This window comes from Acomys minous (genome assembly GCF_964271855.1).
Source record: "Acomys minous genome assembly, chromosome: 11".
Classification (NCBI taxonomy): domain Eukaryota; kingdom Metazoa; phylum Chordata; class Mammalia; order Rodentia; family Muridae; genus Acomys; species Acomys minous.
This window is the reverse complement of record NC_140492.1, coordinates 35,900,501-35,922,657: the sequence shown is the minus strand read 5'-3', so window position 1 is coordinate 35,922,657 and position 22,157 is coordinate 35,900,501. Positions and strand designations below refer to the sequence as shown.

The window sequence follows — 22,157 nt, the reverse complement described above, 5'->3', positions numbered from 1 at the left end:
CTATTTTTTTAAAAGATATTTTACATGTGAAACTGTTTAACAAAAATTTCACTCAATTTCCTAGACCACACCAGTGTCATATACTGAATAGTTGGACGTTTCATCTTTAAGCAACAAAATACACAATTTATTCTGAATAACTGCATAATTCATGTTGTTTTATTTTTCTTTGGTGTATCTCAATAATTTTTTAACTACTTAAAGCATTTTCAAGCTTCTTGTTTCAGACTTCTGAAGAATATATAATATGTGATGATGTAAAAGAAGAGATAATTCCATCCCCAGCCCCTTTCAATGACTTTGACCAGCTGATCTGATTTTCTATATCCTAGGAATGAATTTAGGTGAGCTCTTTCCTTTGCTCATAGAATTATTACCTTTAAGAAGAGTCTTGATGAAGCTCTTTTCTTGAGGCCATCTACCTCATTTGGGTCTTACAATCAAGGAACTGGAAAGAGCTTGGGAGAGGGAAAAATGAGCAAAATATTTGTATGGAAAAAAATTCAAAAAAGAGGTAGATTAATTTAATAAAGAGGAAGAGTCTAAGAGGACAATGTTCAAAATATATTCCCTTATGAAATGAATGTTTCTTTACCTATTCTACTGCTTCTTCAGACTGTTGTGATTGTCTAAATTACAGTATAGTAGATAATAAAATTTAATGACTAAATTTTTTGCTCCTTTAACTTGTTTTTTAATGCTTAGATAGAACTACCTTTTAAACAAACAAACAAACAAAAAAAGGAATTCTACTTTGTTTTCCATTACCAGTAGTACATTAGGACATACTGTCAAACCTAATCTTGTTAATTTGATGGTCATAACATGTTTATATTTCTGTAATCAGAACATACAAAGAAGATGATGGAAATTTCTTTGTTCAAATAATTAAGTGCAATGTCTAAAGTTAGGTAAGATAGAAATAACTTTCAATGTAGATGTTTGCATTGATTAACAGAATATTCTGTGAACTTAAGTGTATATTCTGAAATCCTCATCCCTTTGAGAAAGTCATATTAATTATTGTGTTACACCTTCCTCTTTTTTCATATACCATTCAATTATTCAGAAGATCAGAAATGAGTTGAATCTTATGAAGAATATAAGTAGTAAGTCATACATTTGATGACAAAAGTTAAAAGTAAAAATACATTAGAGTACCCCTTTTACCTGATTTTACTGAGAAGACTTCATTTTTCCTCAGTAAATTGATTTACGGAACAAGTGTCAGAAATTATGAATATATATATATATATGTATCATGTTCTAAAGTGTTTGCTTTGAAGAGAAGGGAAATCCCAGAGGTGACCTACAAGTCCAGGTTAATAATTATGCCCATTACCCTGCAAATGTTAAAAAGTCTTCTACCAAGTCCCAAAGGGATTTTCCTGCACCAACCCCAGAGTGCTTGAGGTATTAACCCCTGAACAGCAGAAACCACTGAAATGTGCTTGGCTGTGTTGTGTGAAATGATGAACTTCAAACAAGTGGCCCTAAGAAATCTGGTCAGAGGTCATCCTTGCTGATTTGTACTTAGCCAACTGTGTGTAGGTTTCTTCACCACTCTGTTTAAATTAAAAAGGTGTTTATAATGTAAAAAATGTATCCCTTTTTTTTTTGGTTTTTCGAGACAGGGTTTCTCTGTGTAGCCTTGGCCATCCTGGACTCACTTTGTAGACCAGGCTGGCCTCGAACTCACAGCGATTCACCTGCCTCTGCCTCCCGAGTGCTGGGATTAAAGGCGTGTGCCACCACACTTGGCCCTCCATCCTCTTCTACTTAGACCATTTCACTTGCTTTGTTATTATAATGAGCTTTACTTCCACTTATGCTGGCATTTCTAGACGTTTCTGTGCCCATTATAACTCATTTCTCCCCCTCAGGAACAGTCATAGGGGAGGGGAGTAAGGGGAAAATGGGAGGGAGGGAAGAATGGGAGGATACAAGGGATGGGATAACCATTGAGACGTAACAAGAATAAATTAATAAAAATTTTTAAAAAATAACTCATTTCTCAATCTATATGGGGTTTTATTCAAGAAAGCATAAGAAAAAAAGCCTTTAAAATGTCTCTTAAAACATAATTTAATATTTTGTGCGTATGGGTATTTTGCCTGTGTGTATGTTCATGAACCATGTGAATGCCTAGTACTCACAGAGGCCAGGACATCAGGTCCCTAGAACTGGAGTTGCAGACTGCTGTGAACCATGGTGTGCAATGCTGGGTATCCAACCCAGGCCCTCTGGAAAGAAAACAAAGTGCTCTTAATTATTTGACCATTTCTCCAGATTCCATTTTAAAAATAATTTGTATATGAAAGGGAAAACAGGTGTAGTAGGGTCGACTATTTTTACGAATTTTACTATGTGAGTTATTGTATCTTCTTGTCCTATACCAATGAGAACTTGATGTAGTATATATTAAGTGAGTACCTGTGTGTGGGTATGTGCCTGCCAGTGCCAGTGCCAAGGAGGCTAGGGGTGTTGGAGTCCCTGGAACTCAGTGTAGATGCTGGGACTAAAGCCTGGGTTCTTTACAGGAGCAGTACATGCTCTTAACATGTGCATTTTATATGAATTATTGGCAGTTTTCTGCCTTCTGCTCTTTTCCCTTGTTAGGGCAACTGAGCATGGCCACCTCCCATTCTTCACCTTCGCTCTTCCCACCTTCATCACTGATACACTTTCTGGAAAGAAAGCATTTCTTTGATATTTTCCATACTTTATTTCTAACACTCTGAGAAAGTGCCTGGCAATCAGTATTCAGTATTTGCTGAAATGTTTTAAGTGCCTTTCAGCCATTTAATATTCCACTGCTGAGAATTCTCTGTTTAGCTCTGTACCCCATTTTTAATTGGATTATTTGGTTTGTTGGTGTTTAGTTTCTTGAGTTCTTTATATATTTTGAATATTAGCCCTCTATCGGTTGTAGGGTTGTTGAAGATCTTTCCCCAGTCTGTAGGCTGGCATTTTGTTCTGTTGATAGTGTCCTTTGCTTTACAGAAGCTTTTTAGTTTCAAGAGGTCCTATTTATTTGTTCTTGATCTTAGAGCTTGAGTTGTTGGTGTTCTATTCAGGAAGTTGTCTCCTGTGCCAATAAGTTCAAGGCTCTTCCCCACTTTCTCTTCTAATAGGTTTAGTGTATCTGGTTTTATGTTGAGGTTTTTTTTTTAATCCACTTTGACTTGAATTTTGTGCAGGATGATAAGTATGTATTTGCAGTTTCCTACATGTAAACATCCAGTTAGACCAGAACTATTTGTTGAAGATGCCTTCTCTTTTCCATTGTATGGCTTTGGATCCTTTGTGAAAAATCAAGTGTCTGTGGATGTGTGGGTTTATTTATGGGCCTTCAATTCGAGTCCATTGATCAGCCAGTCTATTTCTATGCCAGTACCACACATTTTTGTTTGTTTTTTAACCATTATTTCTCTGTAGTATAGCTTGAAGTCAGGGATGGAGATACCTTCAGAAGTCTTTTTATCGCATAGGATTGTTTTAGCTATTTTTGGTCTTCTGGTTTTCCATATGAAGTTGAGAATTGTTTTTTCAAGATCTGTAAAAAATTGTGTTGGTGTTTTGATGAGGTTCACATTGTGTCTGTAGATTACTTTTGGTAAGATAGCCATTTTTACTATGTTAATCTTACCTATCTATGAGCATGGGAGGTCTTTCTATCTTCTGATATCTTGAATTTCTTTCTTCAGAAACTTGAAGTTTTTGCCATACAAATTTTTACTTGCTTGATTAGAGTTACACCAAGATACTTTATATTATTTGTGGTTATTGCGAAGAATGTAGTTTCTTTAATTTTTTTTTTAGCCAATTTGTTTTGTTTGAATCCAAGAGGACTATTGATTGATCTTTTAAAATTGATTTTGTGTCCAGCCACTTTGCTGAAAGTGTTTATCAGCTGTAGGAGTTCTTTGGTGAAAAATTTGAGGTCACTTAAGTATACTATCATATCATCTGTGAATAGCAATACTTTGACTTCTTCCTTTCCAGTACGTATTCCCTTGATATTCTTTGTCTTATTGCTTCTTCACCCAGCAGACACTAGTACTCAAACACAACTGGATGCCACCCTCTTTGAATGGAGACCCTGGATGTTCCTTTTGTCTAGCTGGTCTCTTCAGGAGGACCAGTGGGACAGTGGACTGGAGGCTGGGACCCTGTCCCTGGCATCTAGGAATTGTTCTTGGGAAGGCAGGAGGAGTCTCAGGTACAAATTCTGGAGTTGTGGGCTTCTGCAAATTGGGAGTCCTCTTTGAGCAGGCAGAAAGTACCAGGTATCATGAGCTTAGGACTGTGTGTGACTTTTGGACCTGGGAGTCATCTGCTGTGACCTGAACTGTGCATCCCTAACTCCTGGGATACTTTTTCTTTTTTTCTTGTCTGAGGACCACAGAAGTTGTCATATTTGGAGTCAGCAGCCAGGTCACTCGCTGATCTTCCGCTACTCAGTCAGGGTATGTACTGGGTACCACCATCTTGGGAAGTTGAGGGATTTGTTTTTGTTTTTCTTGCTTTCCTTTTTCTTTCTTTCTTTCTTTTTTAAAGGAGTCTATTATGTTTGAGTATCTCTGGTGTTTATTACAATGCTTAACTGTTAATTTCTGATTTTGATAATTTGGATAATTTCTTTTCTTTTCACAGTCCATGGAGGCTTTTTATTTATGCGTTTTATATGTCTAGAAAAGAGTCCCAGAATTTTTTCTCCTGTATATTTTGTCTGGCTTCTTCATGGTCCATGATGCCAGCTGAGGTTGTCAGTACAATGAAGCCAAACTGACAGGATGGAAGCAGGCCATTCTGCCATTTCTCTAAGTGTTTGAGTTGCATATCAAATCTAGGGCTGACTATTTCACACCTGTTCAACCTGCCTGTGAGGGTCACAATGATTTTCCCACTTCCATGATGATCAATGATCTCAAATTTATCAATGTACCCATGTTTCATCAGCAGCATTAGGAACCAAATCATCTTTTAGAACGTCCAAGCTTCATAACTTGCATTTATCAACCATAAAACACACATTAGACCTTCTAACATTCATAACTTGCATTTACCAACTTTAAAATGTCTTCTTAGACCCTCAAACACTCTCTTAGAAGCTTTCCTTTTTGACTTAAACTTCTGTATCCTTATCTAATTATTTACCATGAGACACAGGTGAAATTTCTGTGAGCAGTCACTAACATGCTTTTTAAGTCTGATAACAAGGTTGACTGTATCTAGACCTGACAGTAGCAGCTTTAGGAGTGAAGCTTAAGGTCTGGTCACTTAATATGAAGACGACTGGGTGGGCATCTGAAACCCTCCTGTGAAAGACGTTGGCAATGTGACCGTGGGACCTGAGTATGAGGTTAAAACAGACATGCAGCATTACCTGGGCTAAGTGAGGTCACTGAATCTAGGAGCTATGTGTCAGGCCAAGGAGCTTGAAGGCTGAAAGTGTCTATAGAGTTCGGGCAAGTTGAGCCTCCAGTGGCTCAACAACATGTCACCAGAGATACTGGCATGGAACTGGCAAAGTGGTGCATGTTCAAACCCTGGAAATCTCAAATTTGAGGTTTAAAATCTCATCATGAGAGTGGCAGGAGTTGGGGGGCTCCCTCCTTGTTTCCATACCTGCCGCGGAGCGTCTGATGATTTCTTTCCAGGTGGTCAGGTACTCAATCAGTAGCTGGCACTTAGATACAAATAGAGTATCACCAGCATCCAAGCCCTGGCCAGTTAAATGCATTCACCCTGTGAACCCTTTCCCACTCCCCAAGATTCATATAGCCATTCTTCTCCCTGGAATAAAACCATGCATAAGCACTAAATATGATCTAAGAGTAGCTGTTTAATCCTTGGAGAAGGTCTTCTCCTCTCAGCACTCCAAGCCATACTGAAATCTTGTAGACTTTCCCCCACCCCTATTGGTTACAGACTCTGCTTCATCTTCCTCCGTTTGGTCCAAGCACCCCACGGAGAAGTGAAATGAGGAACTGCATAATTCTGTTTTGAGGATTTGTACATTAGACAAGATTTCCCATAGCCAGGAAAAGAAAAGAACTAGAAAGTATTCAGATTATATCAGACACACTCAGGAACAGATTTTTCATTTTGAGTTTATCCTACTCAAATGATAATTGTTAAAAATTACTTACTTTGAGATAATATAAAATCTATGGCTTTAAGGTATTTATTTTTCAAACTATTAATAACCCAATACATTAAATTAATATTTAAAATATTGATAATATTTATAAAACAGTGTATTATAAATAATAGTAGTAATATTTATATACTATAGTTTTTCTGTATTGCTTGTATTTGTTTGGATGCCTTAGAGTGTTTCTTGTTGAGGAGGTAAAGCTTTAAAATGTTTAAAGAGAAATGGACGGATGGATGGGAGGGTGGAGGAAAATTAACAATTTCTGAATGATAATCACCCAGTTTTTGCCTGGAAATTTTTTTATTGAATATTTTTTCATTTTTACATACACATTTATATTATTACAATATATACAATACACTACCTACAGCAAAAAGAACCATGAAATAATCAGGAATGATATAAACGTTACATTCATAGTTTTGGCTATTTGTATTTGGCAACCTTGAAGAAAACATATTTCCTATCTTGGTGCAACTAAAATTCTGAATGTAAAGAAATATCTATCATATCTTGTCATTATCAACTTAAAAAATCTATCTAGACATAAAAACTTCTTAATCCCCAAACAACTAAGCTTAACCGTGAAACTTAACTATCTGTTCTTCAACCCCATCAGAGACATGAAAAGGAATAAAACTAATCACCTGAGTAGACCGGGAGTGCAGGTTTGTAGCTTCCCAAATGAGATGACAGAGTTTGTTACCTGAAAAGTCACCCAAAACTCTCTATAACATTGGAGCATCATCTTCAGCTTTCTGGCCCAATATATCTGACAGACCTATTAGTGAGTCAGGAACTATTGACAACTTGCTTACTCTGTCTTGGCAGAATTTGGCCATTGACTCTGTCTGCATACAAACTTGCCTATTTTTTTAGACAGAATTCTGTTTGGGTATAAATGAGGACATTTTGCCCAGCAGCTGGTTTGCCACATTTGAAGCCATCACTATAAGGAGTTCTTTGATGCTCATCATCCTCTTTGAGGTAGGCTGGGTATCACCAGGAGTTAACCTGTCTCATTGTCAATGAATCTTTAAAATAATAAAAAACATTTAGAAATGCCATATTCTGTATGTCTCTGAAGTTTTTTGAAGACCTTATCTAATTATTTTACCTTATCTTTCTATAGAATCATATCTATCTATTGTACCTAAATGTATATTCTTGTGCTAAAAATAGACTAGTAATTAATATGACCACAAACTGATCAATTAACAATTAACTTGTATAATGTGTTTATCCTAAACAGCTTGCCATAGCACTTTCAAAGTATTGGAAGTAAACCTTGTGTTATAATTGTATCACATGGGTACCAAACGGCATATTAGAGTAGAAATATATCTAATGTGTGAAGAATAATCTTACATTTGAATTCTATACCACTGTATCTAAAATTAAACTTACTTTGCATATATATACAAAGTTCTATACCAATGAATTAAAAATAACCTTGTGAGTAACAATTAGGGCATTGAATTGAGGAGTAGATTCACTAATCTACCTTTTGTTTTATCTTCCCTATATATTTCTATATTCCCCTTCTTTCTTTTCAACCCCTATCTCCAAATCTAAGAATGGAAGATAAAGAAAAAGAGAGACATCCCCAAATCCAACCTTGTTTTCTCTCTAAATAAGACCAATAATAACTTGTAACCAACTCCCATTGAAAATAACCCTACATAGCCCAAGACAGCAAACAAAAACTTACCTGACCCCCCTTAAAGGAAATGGGGTGTTCTTCCTTAAGGTTTCTTCCAGATGATTTGGGATGGATAATGCCTTTGTAGGGGCCCAAACAAAATTGGAGAAATGGCGAAACAACCTAGGAATAGCATTTGTGCTCCAGTTTTGAAATGTTGCCTGGAAAATTTTAAGGTTTTGAATACTGGGAATAAATCACCCAGATTTGTTAAATTAACTAGACAATATTAATGAAAAGATATTCCTAAACATTTGAACATCAAATCATATTGTTGTATTAATTTACTGAAGCTATATTATTAGAAAATCCAGTGAGGGTAAGAAAAACAATATGACAGTTACTAAATTTACATTGACTTATTTGAGCTATGTAATTGAGTTATATTATTCAGGTGAATAATTGACAAATTATTTCGGAATTACATTAGTATTGTACTATTCAATAAATACAGTATAATGATCTAAAGGGTAATATTTTATATAAACATTTTAATTTTCTATATTTCATATTAATAGAATCATTTTAATGAGCTGAATTTAATGTGCTATAGAAGATGAAGAATTTTTTAAAGTACTATATGTTTTTATAACTTTCTTAAGAGCATTTACTACCTCCTTATTTCTCAGGCTGTAAATAAAAGGGTTTAACAAAGGAATTATTATTGTGTAAAATACAGCCACTGGTATATCTTTATTCCCTTCTTCAAATGGTCGAATATACATGAGAAGGCAGATGTAGAATATTGACACAGAAAAAAAGTGGGACGCACATGTAGAAAATGCTTTTCCTCTCCCATCTTTGGATTTCATTTTGAAAATAGTGAACAGAATGTAGAAGTAAGAGACCAAGACTGTGGCAATAGTAAAGACTTGAATTGGCATTGAAAAAATATATATCATTAGCTCATTGATGAATGGGTCTGTACAGGAGAGCCTATATAAGGGAAGAATATCACAGAAGAAGTGATCAATGCGATTTGACTTACAGAAAGTTAACCTTAAGAGACACACTACATGAATCATGGAATGCAGGTTGCTGGCGATGAAGGTGCCTATACTCATCTGAAGGCAGAGCTTCTTGGACATCATGGTGTGGTACTGCAGTGGGTTGCATATGGCCACATAGCGGTCATAAGCCATCGCCGCCAGGAGAAAGCAGTCTGCGGTTTCAGCAAGACAGAGAAAGTAGAACTGCGCCATGCATTCATAGAGAGAAATCCTTCTGTCCACAGAAAAGAAGTTCTGCAGCATCTTGGGAGTGATGGTGCAGGAGCAGCAGGAGTCCATCAGAGCCAGGTTGCCTAGAAAGATGTACATGGGTGTGTGGAGACGGCGTTCCATGTAGATCAAGAGCACCAGCCCGAGATTCCCCACCATGGTGACCAGATAGATGGCGGAGAACACCAGGAACAGCAGGGTCTTCAGGTCTGGCTGGTCTGTGAATCCCATGAGGATGAACTCTGTTGTCAAAGAGTGATTTGTCTTCTCCAGTCTCATTTCTCTACTGAGACAAAAATTTGCTGAGGAATTTAATATTCTTAACAAATGTAATATTCTTAATTCTCCTGCTCTAGTTACAGTCCACAGGTGAAGATCGGTCCAATTTGCCTTAGCTGTTGCCTGAAATCTGTTGTCGTAGGTGATGTCATCTGAGAAGAAATCACACATAAATTGTGCACAGGAGCATTTTCTTGAGATGTTGTTGAACTCGCTCCTAGAGTTAGTTCATGGATTGTTATGTATTTCTGTATAAACTCATGGTCAGCATATATGATTTTATATTTTAAAAAATTGAATCTGTTTTTAAAATTGAATCTCTTTTAATAACTTCACATAAAAAATAGTATACTCAGGGTTCAATGTGATGTTTAAAAATAAATTGCTCTGTAAATATTTAAGTGACTAATTTATAAAACCTTCATAGAATTAGAGTGAGTTTCAAAATATATTTTGTCTTAAAAATCACCTTTTCCTGCTAATAGTACTATGGGGTATTTTTAATGAAGATTTATTTAACTTTTAAGATTACATAAGATTGTATAATATGATCATTTCCCTTAAAATCATTTCTTTATTGATTTTAACAGAGGTTAGATCTTATTCTATCTTATTTAATAAATGTTCAAAGGATTACTTTAATTATCCCTGTTTTCTTTTAACATTTTCTGTCTAGTTTCCAGTGTTCTGCATTTGTTCTTTATTACATGTCTTAGTGAGAAGTCGTGTGCTCACAGCGCACACACTGAAATGCATATGTTTAATACCTGCTGTGCACTTTCCAATATTGTCAAGGTGAAGCAATGCTTTTCTTTTATTGAATTCAATAAAGGTTTTACATTTATATGGTTATTTAAACTTTAAATTATTTTTCTCCTAAACTATATGTTAGGATCCAATGAGCACACATTTATTAGATTTTAGTTTGGCCAGTATAACACTGAAATATTTAAATCCAGAAACAGCATGTATTTTTACTGTTATAATTATGTTTTTTCCTAGGAATTGCTAAAATCCTCTGGCTTAAATGGAGTTTAAATAGATAATTTTAAAGAACAGCTTACAATAGTTATTTAAATAGTACTGCTGTAAAATCACACTGTAATTACTGTCTCCATGATTTTTATTTTCTAGACTGAACTTAATACACGATTTCATTATTCACTCCTATAACATAGAAAGGGTTTTTTTTACACTGTATCACTAATGCCTTAATTAATCCAGTAAAATAAACTGCTGTTTATAATTTAAATATATAACACTATAATATCTCTCAAATTATGCTATTTTGAAAAAATACTTTTAGCACTTTAAAATATTGCTTTTATCAACACATACCAGAAAATCAAATAGGTATATTCATATTTAATTCTAGCCATACCACTTTGTTTAAAAAGTCCTGTATCAGAACATACTACATAAAAATTCATTTTCCCTTCTAGTGACCAACATAATTATTAAACCAAATCTGAAACTATCTTACTGTCCATCCTAGAATTATTTTTCAGACTTGTTGGTAGCTTACCTGTGTATTTTCTGACAAAACTTTGGTGCTTTGAGCTCAGAGTGGACAGAATAAGCCTATTTACTGCATCATTCTATATTTTGGTTTATCTTCAATTCAGAGACAAACTAAATATAAATGAATAAAATGTAAAAATAAATGCTTAAATATCTTAGAGTTGATTCTTCATATTTAGAAATGAATTTGAAATCCATCCACATGCTGTGAGTTCACTAACCATCATATTATATGGCCTAGCAGAGTCACCTGATGCTTACAGAGACCTTATGACATTAGGGAATAATTTATGAGAATCTAGGATACACTACTCACAGGTCAGTGACAATTACTATGTTATCTGCAGGGCAAAAGTATAAACATTCATTGACTCTAAAGGGAGTTCCTTGGCATTGGCATTAGGTAGTTCTGCTGAGACTTTAATCTGATAGGCTGTTTCCCTAAACACTAGTAAACCAAATTACTTAATTAAGGGTAAGAGAAATGAGATTTTGAGGTTAAATCAAATGTCCATGAATAGAGTTGTCTTTAACAGTACATTTATTGTCCACATATTTGATTACTTGTGTCTCATCAATCCTGCTTACATGGAAATGATCATGGGTACAGAAACAACAAAGATCACTTGGTTACAAACAAATTTGAAAATAAATTTGGATTTCTGTATAAGACAACATTACCTGATACAAACAATAGAATCACACTTTTCTTTCACTATCTAGAGTGAACCTGACTACATCCCTATAGACCCATTTTTTTCACTACCTCTAGATCCTGACCACATCCTATAGATTCATTTTTGGCAACTACTCTGGTTATCTCCTTTGGTGTCATTTATGTGTTGAGAAATAAAAAGAATTTTAGTAAAGTGGGCAAGTGCAAGGCTGTGTTCCTGTGCTCAGTTCCATATGTTTGGAGATAAATTAATAGCTCTGAAAGTATTGCCATCATTAATGTAATTAATTGCACAATTACAAGACACATTTTAGAGTGCCTCCCACTTTCCTCCTTTCTCTGCTATAGATATGATTTTGTGCACAGAAAATGGTTTTGTTCGTGTCTATGCTATTACCCTTAGTCTCCATACTCATTATCTTGGTTTTATGAGAGTTTCCTGGGCTGGAAATTTATAATCACCTATGTCTTTTTTTTTTTATCATTCAGTCTTAAGTATCCATCACAAAGAATATATATATATATATATATATATATATATATATTTCTTTTTTTTTTTTACTAGATTTCAAATGAGAACATTTAATTGTAAATGCCCTCCTAGATGCATTCATGTATCTAAATATGTCTACTCTTCATATGAAGACTGATACTTTGAATACATTATTAATTTTCTAATATCAAAGTTATTCAAGTGATTTTTATGATATAAAGATTCTTTTTTGTTTGTTTGTTTTTGTTTTTTTTTTTTGAGACAGGGTTTCTCTATGTAGCCTTGGCTGCCTTGGACTCACTTGTAGACCAACCTAGCCTCAAACTCACAGTGATCTGACTGCCTCTGCTTCCTGGGGGTGCTGATATTAGAGGCATGTGCCAACCCACCCTGCTGATATAAAGACTTTTAATCAGATTTTACTTGTATATTCATCCAGTTATTTTTCTTGGAAAAGTTCTATTTTATCTTAGATTAATTTTCTTTTTTGCTTTACATATGACAAGCCTCTTATAATTTCAGATAGTCTAGGCACTTCATGACTTAGTTAAATTTATTGAAGATATTTAAATTAAATTCAAATTTTACAAACTGATTAAATAGAAAAGGCCCTTAGTCCAACATTGGGTAGAGGAGCCCTTGGTAACTATCAGGTTAATGAGAAACTTCATACATAAACGAGAAGCAATCTTCTCACAGAGACCCACATCATTTACGAAACTCTAGAGAGTAACCTAGGCCAAGTATTAAATATAGACATAGCCGTTATATCAAATGAAGTGTGAGTTCTGTACGAGCTCAGTTTTGGAATCTAATGCAGTGACATCACAGGTGGTGAGAGTAGAATGCTTGTTGCCAGAGGCTGGGGGAGGAGCCGTGAGATAGCCAACGCTGAACGAGTAGTGCTGCAACACAGGAGCAAGGGGCGCAGTTCCCGTAGGTGAATGTAGGCAACAGTCATAAAACCGAAATAAAGGATTTTGAAGGTTTTCACAACATTGAAATGGTAAATATTTTAGAGGCAAATGTGTCTAACCTGATTAGTGTACACAGGTATAGAAACATTAATATCTAATTGATATGCCCTATTAGGTGAGTGGATGTGATGTGGTGTGTGTGTGTGTGTGTGTGTGTGTGTGTGTGTGTGTGTGTGTGTGTGTGCACGCGAGCACACACACGCACCCTGCCTTTTCTGATTTCCTGTGACTGGCAGATCTTCTGAAGAGCATCAGTGCCAATCTAGCATGATTCAAAATTTATTCAGGTTACATCTTGATTGTCATCCTCTTGCTTGTATCTCCCTGTTCCTACCCTCCCTTCCTCTTCCGCCCTATTCCCCTCACCTAGACCTCTGACAGAAGGGGCCTTCCTCGTCCACTGTATGACCACAGCCTATCAGGTCTCATCTTGATAGCCTGCTTCTCCTTCCTGAGTTCATGTCAGAGGCAGTCCCCATTCCCCCAACAACCGTGGAGAATGAGCTGTCCATGGGCAGCTCCACAGGGGATCTATCTGGATTCACTGCATGCTTTGCCCTTGGTTGGTACAACAGTCTGTGCAGACCCTCTGGGTCCAGATCCTCTGGCCCTGATGGTCTCCTATGGGGCTCCTGAGCGCTCTGGGTCCTTCCATGCCTCATTCTTCCTCACTCCTGTCAGTGCTCTGCCTAGACTCTGGCTGTGAGACATGAAGCACGATGATCTTTTCACACACAGACTTCTCCCTCCAGAAGTTCTCACTTCCACTCAGAAAGGAGAAAGTCCATTCCTGAAAGCCAAGAACCTGTTTGGTGTTTCCCCCTCAAACCAGTGTCACTTGACTAGAACATGCATGTCATGGTTGCTTGCTTTGCTGCTCAACCTCTCTGGGGCTCTGTGTGCTGGGTGATAGAATCAAAGCGATCCACACGGAGAATGCAGGCCTCAGGGGCTGAGTGTCCTGGCTGTCTAGTCATGCTGGTCTCTGCCACAGGCCCCTCTACTAACCACGTATGGTTGAGCTCCTTTATCTTCCCGGAAGTTGAGCCACCATTCCCAAACAGAAGCACCCTCCGCTTTCCTCTGTAACACGGTCCCATTCCCACCACATAGACCTGCGACCTTGATTTTGCATCCATTCCCCATTGGTTTTCTGACTTAACCCTGACACTGCATGTGGTCCCATGCCTTGATATTATAGAGCACAGGGAACACAAATTTGGAGATATAAAAAGGCACCTGGTTCTCACTCCTATACCCTACCCACAAGGTTTGTCAGTAAAAACCTGCAGTAGCAGCAGTGAGGAAGCTAGTGAGTCAGGGAATTCCTTGTTTCACACCATCTTGGCGCAGAGAGAAATTGCAGGTTTCCAATATGTTATTTTACAGGGTGCAGTTTCTGTTTCTGGGGTGCTGACAGAGACCTTCCATTCTCCTTTGTTTTTTTTTGTTTCTGCTACAAATCTGTGTATTGTTTATTGCTGCCCTCATATGACTTTTTGCATAAGTCCATTTGCCTCCATCCCTGTAGCATCAAACCCGGTTTTCTGCCCCAATCCAATGGCGATGCCAAATGTGCTGAGCGTCTCTCATATTGCATTTTCATTCTTTTAAGCATTTTACTGATTTGGTATCAAAATAGTTCCAGAATTCACTATACTCCTCCCTCTATAGAATATGTCATACAAGTCCTCTCTCTTTTAATTTCATCCAGATTTGTTTTACTTTCTAATGAATTTTATGGAAAGGAGACATATAACTTCCCATTAGTTGAAACCAAGCCTATCTTAATCTTACTCAAACAAGATACGCTATTAGCAACAGCAATAAGTCACGTTAATGCAGGGTAACTGCTGATAGAATAAACATACTTAAATTCTGTGATATTTTTCTCCGAGGAAAATATACAATGATAAAAAAATGTGAGACAGACTGCAATTAGAACAATAAAAGATATGTGGGCAGAACTCTTCTCAAGTAGTCACGGATGATGACACAATCAGCCTAACACTGTTACATTTTCTAGGAAAGTAAACAGCGTTGACAACTAAAGACAAGTTGGCATCTTAAACCGTATCATGGGAAGTCTGACACCAATGGAAAAAGTGTTAAAGTCCGAAGTAGAGTCTACAGATAACAGTACTGTATTAATGTAAGGATAATAATAAGAATGCTGTGATAGTACAAAGTGCTCTCTTTAGGGAGCTTTAGGGAAGTGTTCACCAAAGTCTTTGCTATTAATTTGCTTCCACTACAGACTAATGTCATTAATAATAACAAAGTTAACATGGGTGGGGGATAATCTAGGACGCCTTAACCCTACACAAAGAACCATAAGCAATTCAAGAATGCTGAGATTGTGAGAAATAGTTTTACTCAGTAAGAACACATTAATTAGTTATCCAGCACCAGATGGCCAGCCCTGAAAGCATACATGCAAGTAAGGCTATACAGGCTTAGCAGGTTGTATGTATATACCCATGTGTGTATAATAGCAGTAAAACCCAAGGCCATTAATATGAACAGCTCAAGGAGGGGCTTATGGGAGAGCTCGAGGAAGGAAAGAGAAAATGGTGTAATTATAATTTCAAAAATATAAAAGACAAGATTAAAAATAAAGTTAACTAAAAGGAAAACACAATGAAATACAGAGGGTAGAGAGCTGAAGATAATAAGCCTTTTGGTTTCCTGAAAGTACCAAGGATGGTCAACATTTGACTAACAAAAGGTAGTGGCACAAATCTGGAGGGGGGAAAAGAGAACTCTAGACATGGGTACAAGTGGATTACAAAATATAACTCAGAAAACTCAAGCAACAGTATAAATCAGATCCCTCAATAGGAATAGTTTAAGTGAGAAAAAGTGTGTTTTAAATAATATACTATGATATTGTTGGCTAATATAAGATTTAATTTTTATGAGAGAAATCAGGCAAACCTGATTCCATCATAGAAGTTATTGTTAATGTTGCTAGCTCACATACTTACAAGACTTTTTTGACTTGATCAAAAAGGAAAGCTAATTATATACTCAATACAAGATACATAGTTATAGTAAAATAGCTATTTACACTCCTTACCAATAAAAGCATCTATAGAGCTCTCTTAGATACATTACTGAGAAGAATATCAAGAAGAAACCAGGTATGGGGTTGGAGAGATGGAACAGTGCCTAAAAGTACACACTACTCTTCCAGAATATCTTACTTTGGTTCCAAGCACCCCTACCAGATGGCTCACAATAGCTTGCAACTCCATCTCCAGGGAATCTTGGGCAACTGCTCAACTGCACAAGTAAACATTCCCAAACATGAGACACACATATACACATAATAAAAATAAAATAAAACATTTGAAAAAAATTCAGTTTAAACCACATAGTATATGACTATATAAGGACAAAGGGATGAATGACAAATATTACTACATAGTGATTTGGAAAAATTCAATATTATATTGCAAGTTTTATAAGATCTATACATACAAGATCACTTGTGTAAAAAATAGGATGGAGTTGTGTGCTTTTTGTATGGCTTCTTTTTTCAATTTTTAACCAATCAGTAAGGACAATATAGTCTAGAAACTTACAAGACTACCTTTAAAAATTGCCTAATTTACCTCTACAAGGAGACCAATGGAGCCAACAAATCTGGGAGGCGGAGGAGAGTGCTGCTGAGACTGATGTACCAGCCAAGGACCATGCATGGTTTGGACCTAGCCCCTCTGGCTCAGATGTAATAGGTAGGCAGCACAGTTTCCTTCTCCCTAATGTGGAGACTAGGGACTACTTCTGACATGGATTCTGACCCCCACACATTGATCACTTCTGCCTGGTGGGGTGGCCTTACCAGGTCACAGAAGTGGATAGATACAGGCAGTCCAGATGAGATTTGATAGGCTGAGGCTAGATGTTAGGGGAAGAGGGCCCCTCTTTCTGAGGACTAGGGGAGGGAGGAAGGGGGTATGAGGAAGAGTAGGATTGGGAGGAGATGATGAAGGGAGCTACAATCAGGATGTAAAGTGAACAAATTAAAACAAATTGCCTAATCTTATTCTGAGATAGGAATTTGTCCAGGTTATAGTTCTAATAATGCACATTCCCCATACACAAGAACATGAAATGTGTCAGATTATACTGGCAGTGTCTCAGAAAGACTGTGGACTAAGTGAAAAATTCCTAGCTTGAGGATCTACTATTCTATCATAAACTGCAAAAATGGGTTGAAAACCTATACATTTCTATAATGATTTACATGATAGTAATAATTTTTATACTTATAAAATACTCTGAAGACACAACATTAGATTTAACAAATTTTATCTATTATTGTTTTTGCTTTATAAAAGGGAGGAAGGAAGAGGGAAAAAGATTCTGAAGAAAAGTCAGGAATGCCTGTCTATTTTAGGTATTGTACATTCTGAAACAAATAGTGCAAATTTCTCCCATTAGCTAAATAATAATAACCAAACATGAAACCATTCAATTGTGGGCTAGTATTAATTTACTGAATTTGAAATTACAGTACTAAAAAATCTCATGAAAATAATGATAGTAGATATAACAGTTAATATATTTCTGGTTATATAGTGCAGATTAATAGTTGACAAATTATTTTGGAATTGTATTTGCATACTGTTAAATAAACATACCTAGTGATTTAAAGACTAATACTTTATATAAACATTTTCATTTTTTATATTTCATATGAATAGACTTGTTTTAATGATATGAAATTAATGTGCTATAGAAGATGAAGAATTTTAAAACATACTACATGTTTTCAAAACTTTCTTAACAGCACTTACTACCTCTTTATTTCTCAGGCTGTAAATAAAAGGGTTTAACAAAGGAATTATTATTGTATAAAATACAGCCACTGGTATATCTTTATTACCATCTTCAGATGGTCCAATATACATGAGAAGGCAGATGTAGAATATTGACACAGAAAAAAAGTGGGATGCACATGTAGAAAATGCTTTTCCTTTCCCATCTTTGGATTTCATTTTGAAAATAGTGAATAGAATGCAGAAGTAAGAGACCATAATAGTGGTAATGGTAAAGACTTGAATTGGCATTGAAAAAATATATATCATTAGCTCATTGATGAATGGGTCTGTACAGGAGAGCCTATATAAGGGAAGAATATCACAGAAGAAGTGATCAATTCTGTTAGATTTACAGAAATTTAACCTTAACAGGCAGCCTGTATGAATCATGGAATGCAGGTTGCTGGCGATGAAGGTGCCTATACTCATCTGAAGGCAGAGCTTCTTGGACATCATGGTGTGGTACTGCAGTGGGTTGCATATGGCCACATAGCGGTCATAGGCCATCGCCGCCAGGAGAAAGCAGTCTGCGGTTTCAGCAAGACAGAGAAAATAGAACTGTGCCAAGCATTCATTGAAAGAAATCCTTCTGTCCACAGAAAAGAAGTTCTGCAGCATCTTGGGAGTGATGGCGCAGGAGCAGCAGGAGTCCATCAGGGCCAGGTTGCCCAGAAAGACGTACATGGGTGTGTGGAGACGGTGTTCCATGTAGATCAAGAGCACCAGCCCGAGATTCCCCACCATGGTGACCAGATAGATGGCGGAGAACACCAGGAACAGCAGGGTCTTCAGGTCTGGCTGGTCTGTGAATCCCATGAGGATGAACTCTGTTGTCAAAGAGTGATTTGCCTTCATCATTCCTGATCTGTTCTGAGACACAATTATAAAGTAATTCAATTGCAGTTACAAGCAAAAGGTATCTAATTATCCAGCTCTAATTACAACATCAATGTATAGAAGAACCTTATCACATCCCACTCTGACTTCCGAAAGCCACAAACCAAGGATGGGATACTTTGTGCATTAGGGGCTGTCCTGAAAGGTCTGTGAAACTTCTAGAGTTGAATGTTCTAGCTGTGTCATCTAGCCTCTACCAAGAACATATCCATGGTCTGTAGGTTGGCATTTTCCAACTTGAAAGAGTCTTACAGTAACAATCTCTAGGCAAAACCATTCTGAGTATTGTATTATGGGATTAAAATAATGTTGAATCTCTTGGATCTAGTGGAGAGTCTAAAAAAAAAATCTACACACAATAAAGGTTAAAGTGGCAAAAAAGAAGTTTCTTCAGCTTACATTTTCCCCAGAGAAAGTCAAAATTGGGTATTTTCAGAAAAATCTATTTAATCTTTAACGCAGGGTAAGAATATATAGCACCGTTGTATCTTATTTGAAAAACACTTTTTTTTTGGTTTTTTTGAGACAGGGTTTCTCTGTCTAGCCTTGGCTGTCCTAGACTCGCTTTGTAGACTAGGCTGGCCTTGAACTCACAGCGACCCACCTGCCTCTGCCTCCCGAGTGCTGGGATAAGAGGCGTGTGCCACCACGGCAGGCTGAAAAATCACTTTTATACTTTTTGACATAGTCTATTTCCTACTTGTCTCATCTGACAAGTTTCCAATGAAGAGACTACTCTTTAATTGTCCAAATATCCTAACAGTTTGGTCTAGTTTTAAGCCTCTTGTAGGTGTAATTAACATGAAACTTTGTGACAACGTGTCCAATCACAGTGTAATTATTGCTCATACTAAATACTCAACTCCTGTATTTCAAACTGACTCAGAAGAAATCAATACTTTCATTTTTATTAAGTTTGTTAAAGGATGTCCATTTAGTTGATTATTTAAATCTATAAAACTATCTGTTTCTAATCTGCTATATTTTAGAATTCAATGATCACTCTAATTTATTGTGTACTGTTATGTGTGGCCAGTATAACATTGTAATGTTTCAAGTGCAGACACAGTGTGAACTTTAAAGAATGATGCAATTACCTTCTTTTGATCAGAAATAATAAAAATCCCTGGGCTTAACATACTATAGGTAGAACATTTTGGAGATGATGGTACAGTAGTTATTCTGCATGTGTTTTCATTACTCCATCTTAACTAACGCACAGATAAAATCATTACACAGCTGGTCTAAGGGTATCCAAACCATTGACATTCCCAGGCTCTGTACATATTATTGAGTTTCTGTATACTTAAAATAACCATACTGAAGCAATGGTTCTTTGCTTAGAATTTTACACTTTCCAAATTGCATTTTTTAAAAAATCACATTTTAATTAGTAATTAACTGACCTTTCTTCTAAACTGAACATAACATTATTTTTGCTAATCATTCACAGATAATACGATAGTTTTCTATAGTTTTTATACTAAAAGATATAATCAAATGAAATAGCCATTTATTTTTGAGATCTACAACATTTCATTATATCACTTTGACTTGAAGTATTTTGAAAGGGTATTTGAAGAACTGTAAAATTACTACATTTTATTATTTTACCACAACATAATGAAAAGCCAACTGGAAATACTTACTTAGTTTTCAAAAGTCTCATTTTATTTAGAAGATCTCCAAGAACATAACAAGTGAAAACTCATTTTTCTTTTCTCCAGTATGAAATACAATTTTTCCCCTGAATCAGAAATCTATTTTCCTGTACATATTTAAATTATTTTACAGTATAATTAATATCTTACCTGGATATTTGATGAAAAACGGTACTACTTTTGATCTCAGATTGAATCATCCATTTACTGTCTCATATCTTGTCAGGATATAATCAATTTAGAGACACATGAAAATTAAGTAGAATTTTTAAAAACAATAAAAACTCTGACGTGTTTCTGAGACATGAATTTCTTCCTGTTTGTCAGTATAGATCCACCTTCATATGTGAGTTCACAGACCCACATTTTGTATGATTGGCACAAATATGGTGTTTCTTAGTTTTAGGAAATTATGAATAAATACCAGGTCTTTAAACCATTGGGGAATAGATTTGAAAATCTATGACAGCCTCTCTACACATGGGTCAATGATGTTAGTTAAGTTAGCCTCAAGGCAGAGTAAAGTTCTACTGATTCTAAAGGGAGTTCCTTGCATTGGTGTTGAGTGTTTCTGCAGGGACTCTCTGAGAGCCCGCTTCCCAAATCACCAGGAAAAAAAACCAAACATAATTAACTGAAGATGGCCTGAAAAAAAAAAAAGAATGAGGTTTTGAAGGTGAATCAAATACCTATGACAAGAGTCAACCGGTAGATGATTTTTGTTTGCACCACACTAGATTATACCATTATCTCTTATTTTACCTAGTTGATAATTACAATGGATTAAAAATACTATCTGTATATGAATCTCATGAAGTAACAGCTATCAGAGACACTTGGATTTTTGGATATGAGGAGAAAATATGATTCAGTGAACCTGAATCACATTGATTCCTCTCAGTACCTACAAGGCCTCTGACCACACCCTACAGATCCATCTTCTGAAACAACTTATGTTATGTTCATGCTGACACTTATGTGACAGAAGATAACCATCATGAATTTGTAGGTAATGAAAGAAAAGAACATGGTTCCTTTCAATCTTGTCCCAAGCTCCCCAACTAGAGAGTAAAGTCATTTATATAATTCTTTATAGACAAACTGTGTTTTGTAGTTAAAGTGGGATTATACCTTCTCTTGAGTGGAGGAAACTGGGTACAGAATGACAAAGGCTGCATGATTCCACTTGTGGAATCCAAAGAAGGTGATGTCAAAGAGGTGAGAGCATAATGCTGGTTGCCAGAGGCTGGTAGGGCTGTGATATAGATGAGGAAAGTTAGGTCAATGGGCACCGAGTTACAATTTGAAGGACCGAGGAGCTCTATTGTGCTATTGGAGCTGTATTGTGGATACAGATAGCAATACCGTGCTTTAAGATTCATAATGTGGAAAAGAATTAGAATTTTTAACAAATGGAAATGATAAATATCTTTGGGAAATGTCTTTAACTTAATTTAATTGTTTTACTTGTATCAGAACTTAATATGATACCGCATTAGTATATATCATTTGCATTTTATATGTTAGCTAAAATAAACATTTGCCTCATTGCCATATTGCTTTTCTACATTGTTTCTGACAATTTATAACGCCTTGTAATTTTTTTTTTTGAGACAAGCTTTCACTATGTAGCCCAGCCTGACTTCCTTTTCTCCCGTCACCTCCCTAAAGTCTGACATTGTTGGTGTATACCACCAGACCTAGTCCTCAAACTGATATATTTACTGACTAGGAAAAAC

The 22,157-nt window shown here is 36.1% G+C and overlaps 2 protein-coding genes across 4 annotated transcripts; both read right to left on the bottom strand.

The window, feature by feature from the left end:
- Window positions 1–8,404: 8,404 nt before the first annotated feature.
- On the bottom strand, window positions 8,405–9,504 carry LOC311608541 (olfactory receptor 5K16; the record flags this gene model as incomplete). Its single annotated transcript, XM_084801072.1, has 1 exon — window positions 8,405–9,504. Exon 1 carries the CDS (start codon window positions 9,362–9,364, stop codon window positions 8,405–8,407), a length of 960 nt encoding a protein of 319 aa, XP_084657198.1. The 5' UTR covers window positions 9,365–9,504.
- An 8,186-nt stretch (window positions 9,505–17,690) lies between these two features.
- LOC311608540 (olfactory receptor 5K17) lies at window positions 17,691–21,779 on the bottom strand. Of its 3 annotated transcripts, none has more exons than XM_084801069.1 (3): window positions 21,550–21,779; window positions 20,569–21,063; window positions 17,691–18,725 (listed from the first exon to the last, which is right to left on the bottom strand). In XM_084801069.1, exons 2-3 carry the CDS (start codon window positions 20,616–20,618, stop codon window positions 17,792–17,794), a joined length of 984 nt encoding a protein of 327 aa, XP_084657195.1. In that variant the 5' UTR covers window positions 20,619–21,063; window positions 21,550–21,779; the 3' UTR covers window positions 17,691–17,791. The 3 variants fall into 3 exon arrangements, with proteins under 3 accessions (XP_084657195.1, XP_084657196.1, XP_084657197.1); XM_084801070.1 differs by having other exon boundaries at window positions 20,569–20,636; XM_084801071.1 differs by having other exon boundaries at window positions 17,691–18,730; window positions 20,569–20,636; window positions 21,550–21,778.
- Between the last annotated feature and the right edge of the window lie 378 nt (window positions 21,780–22,157).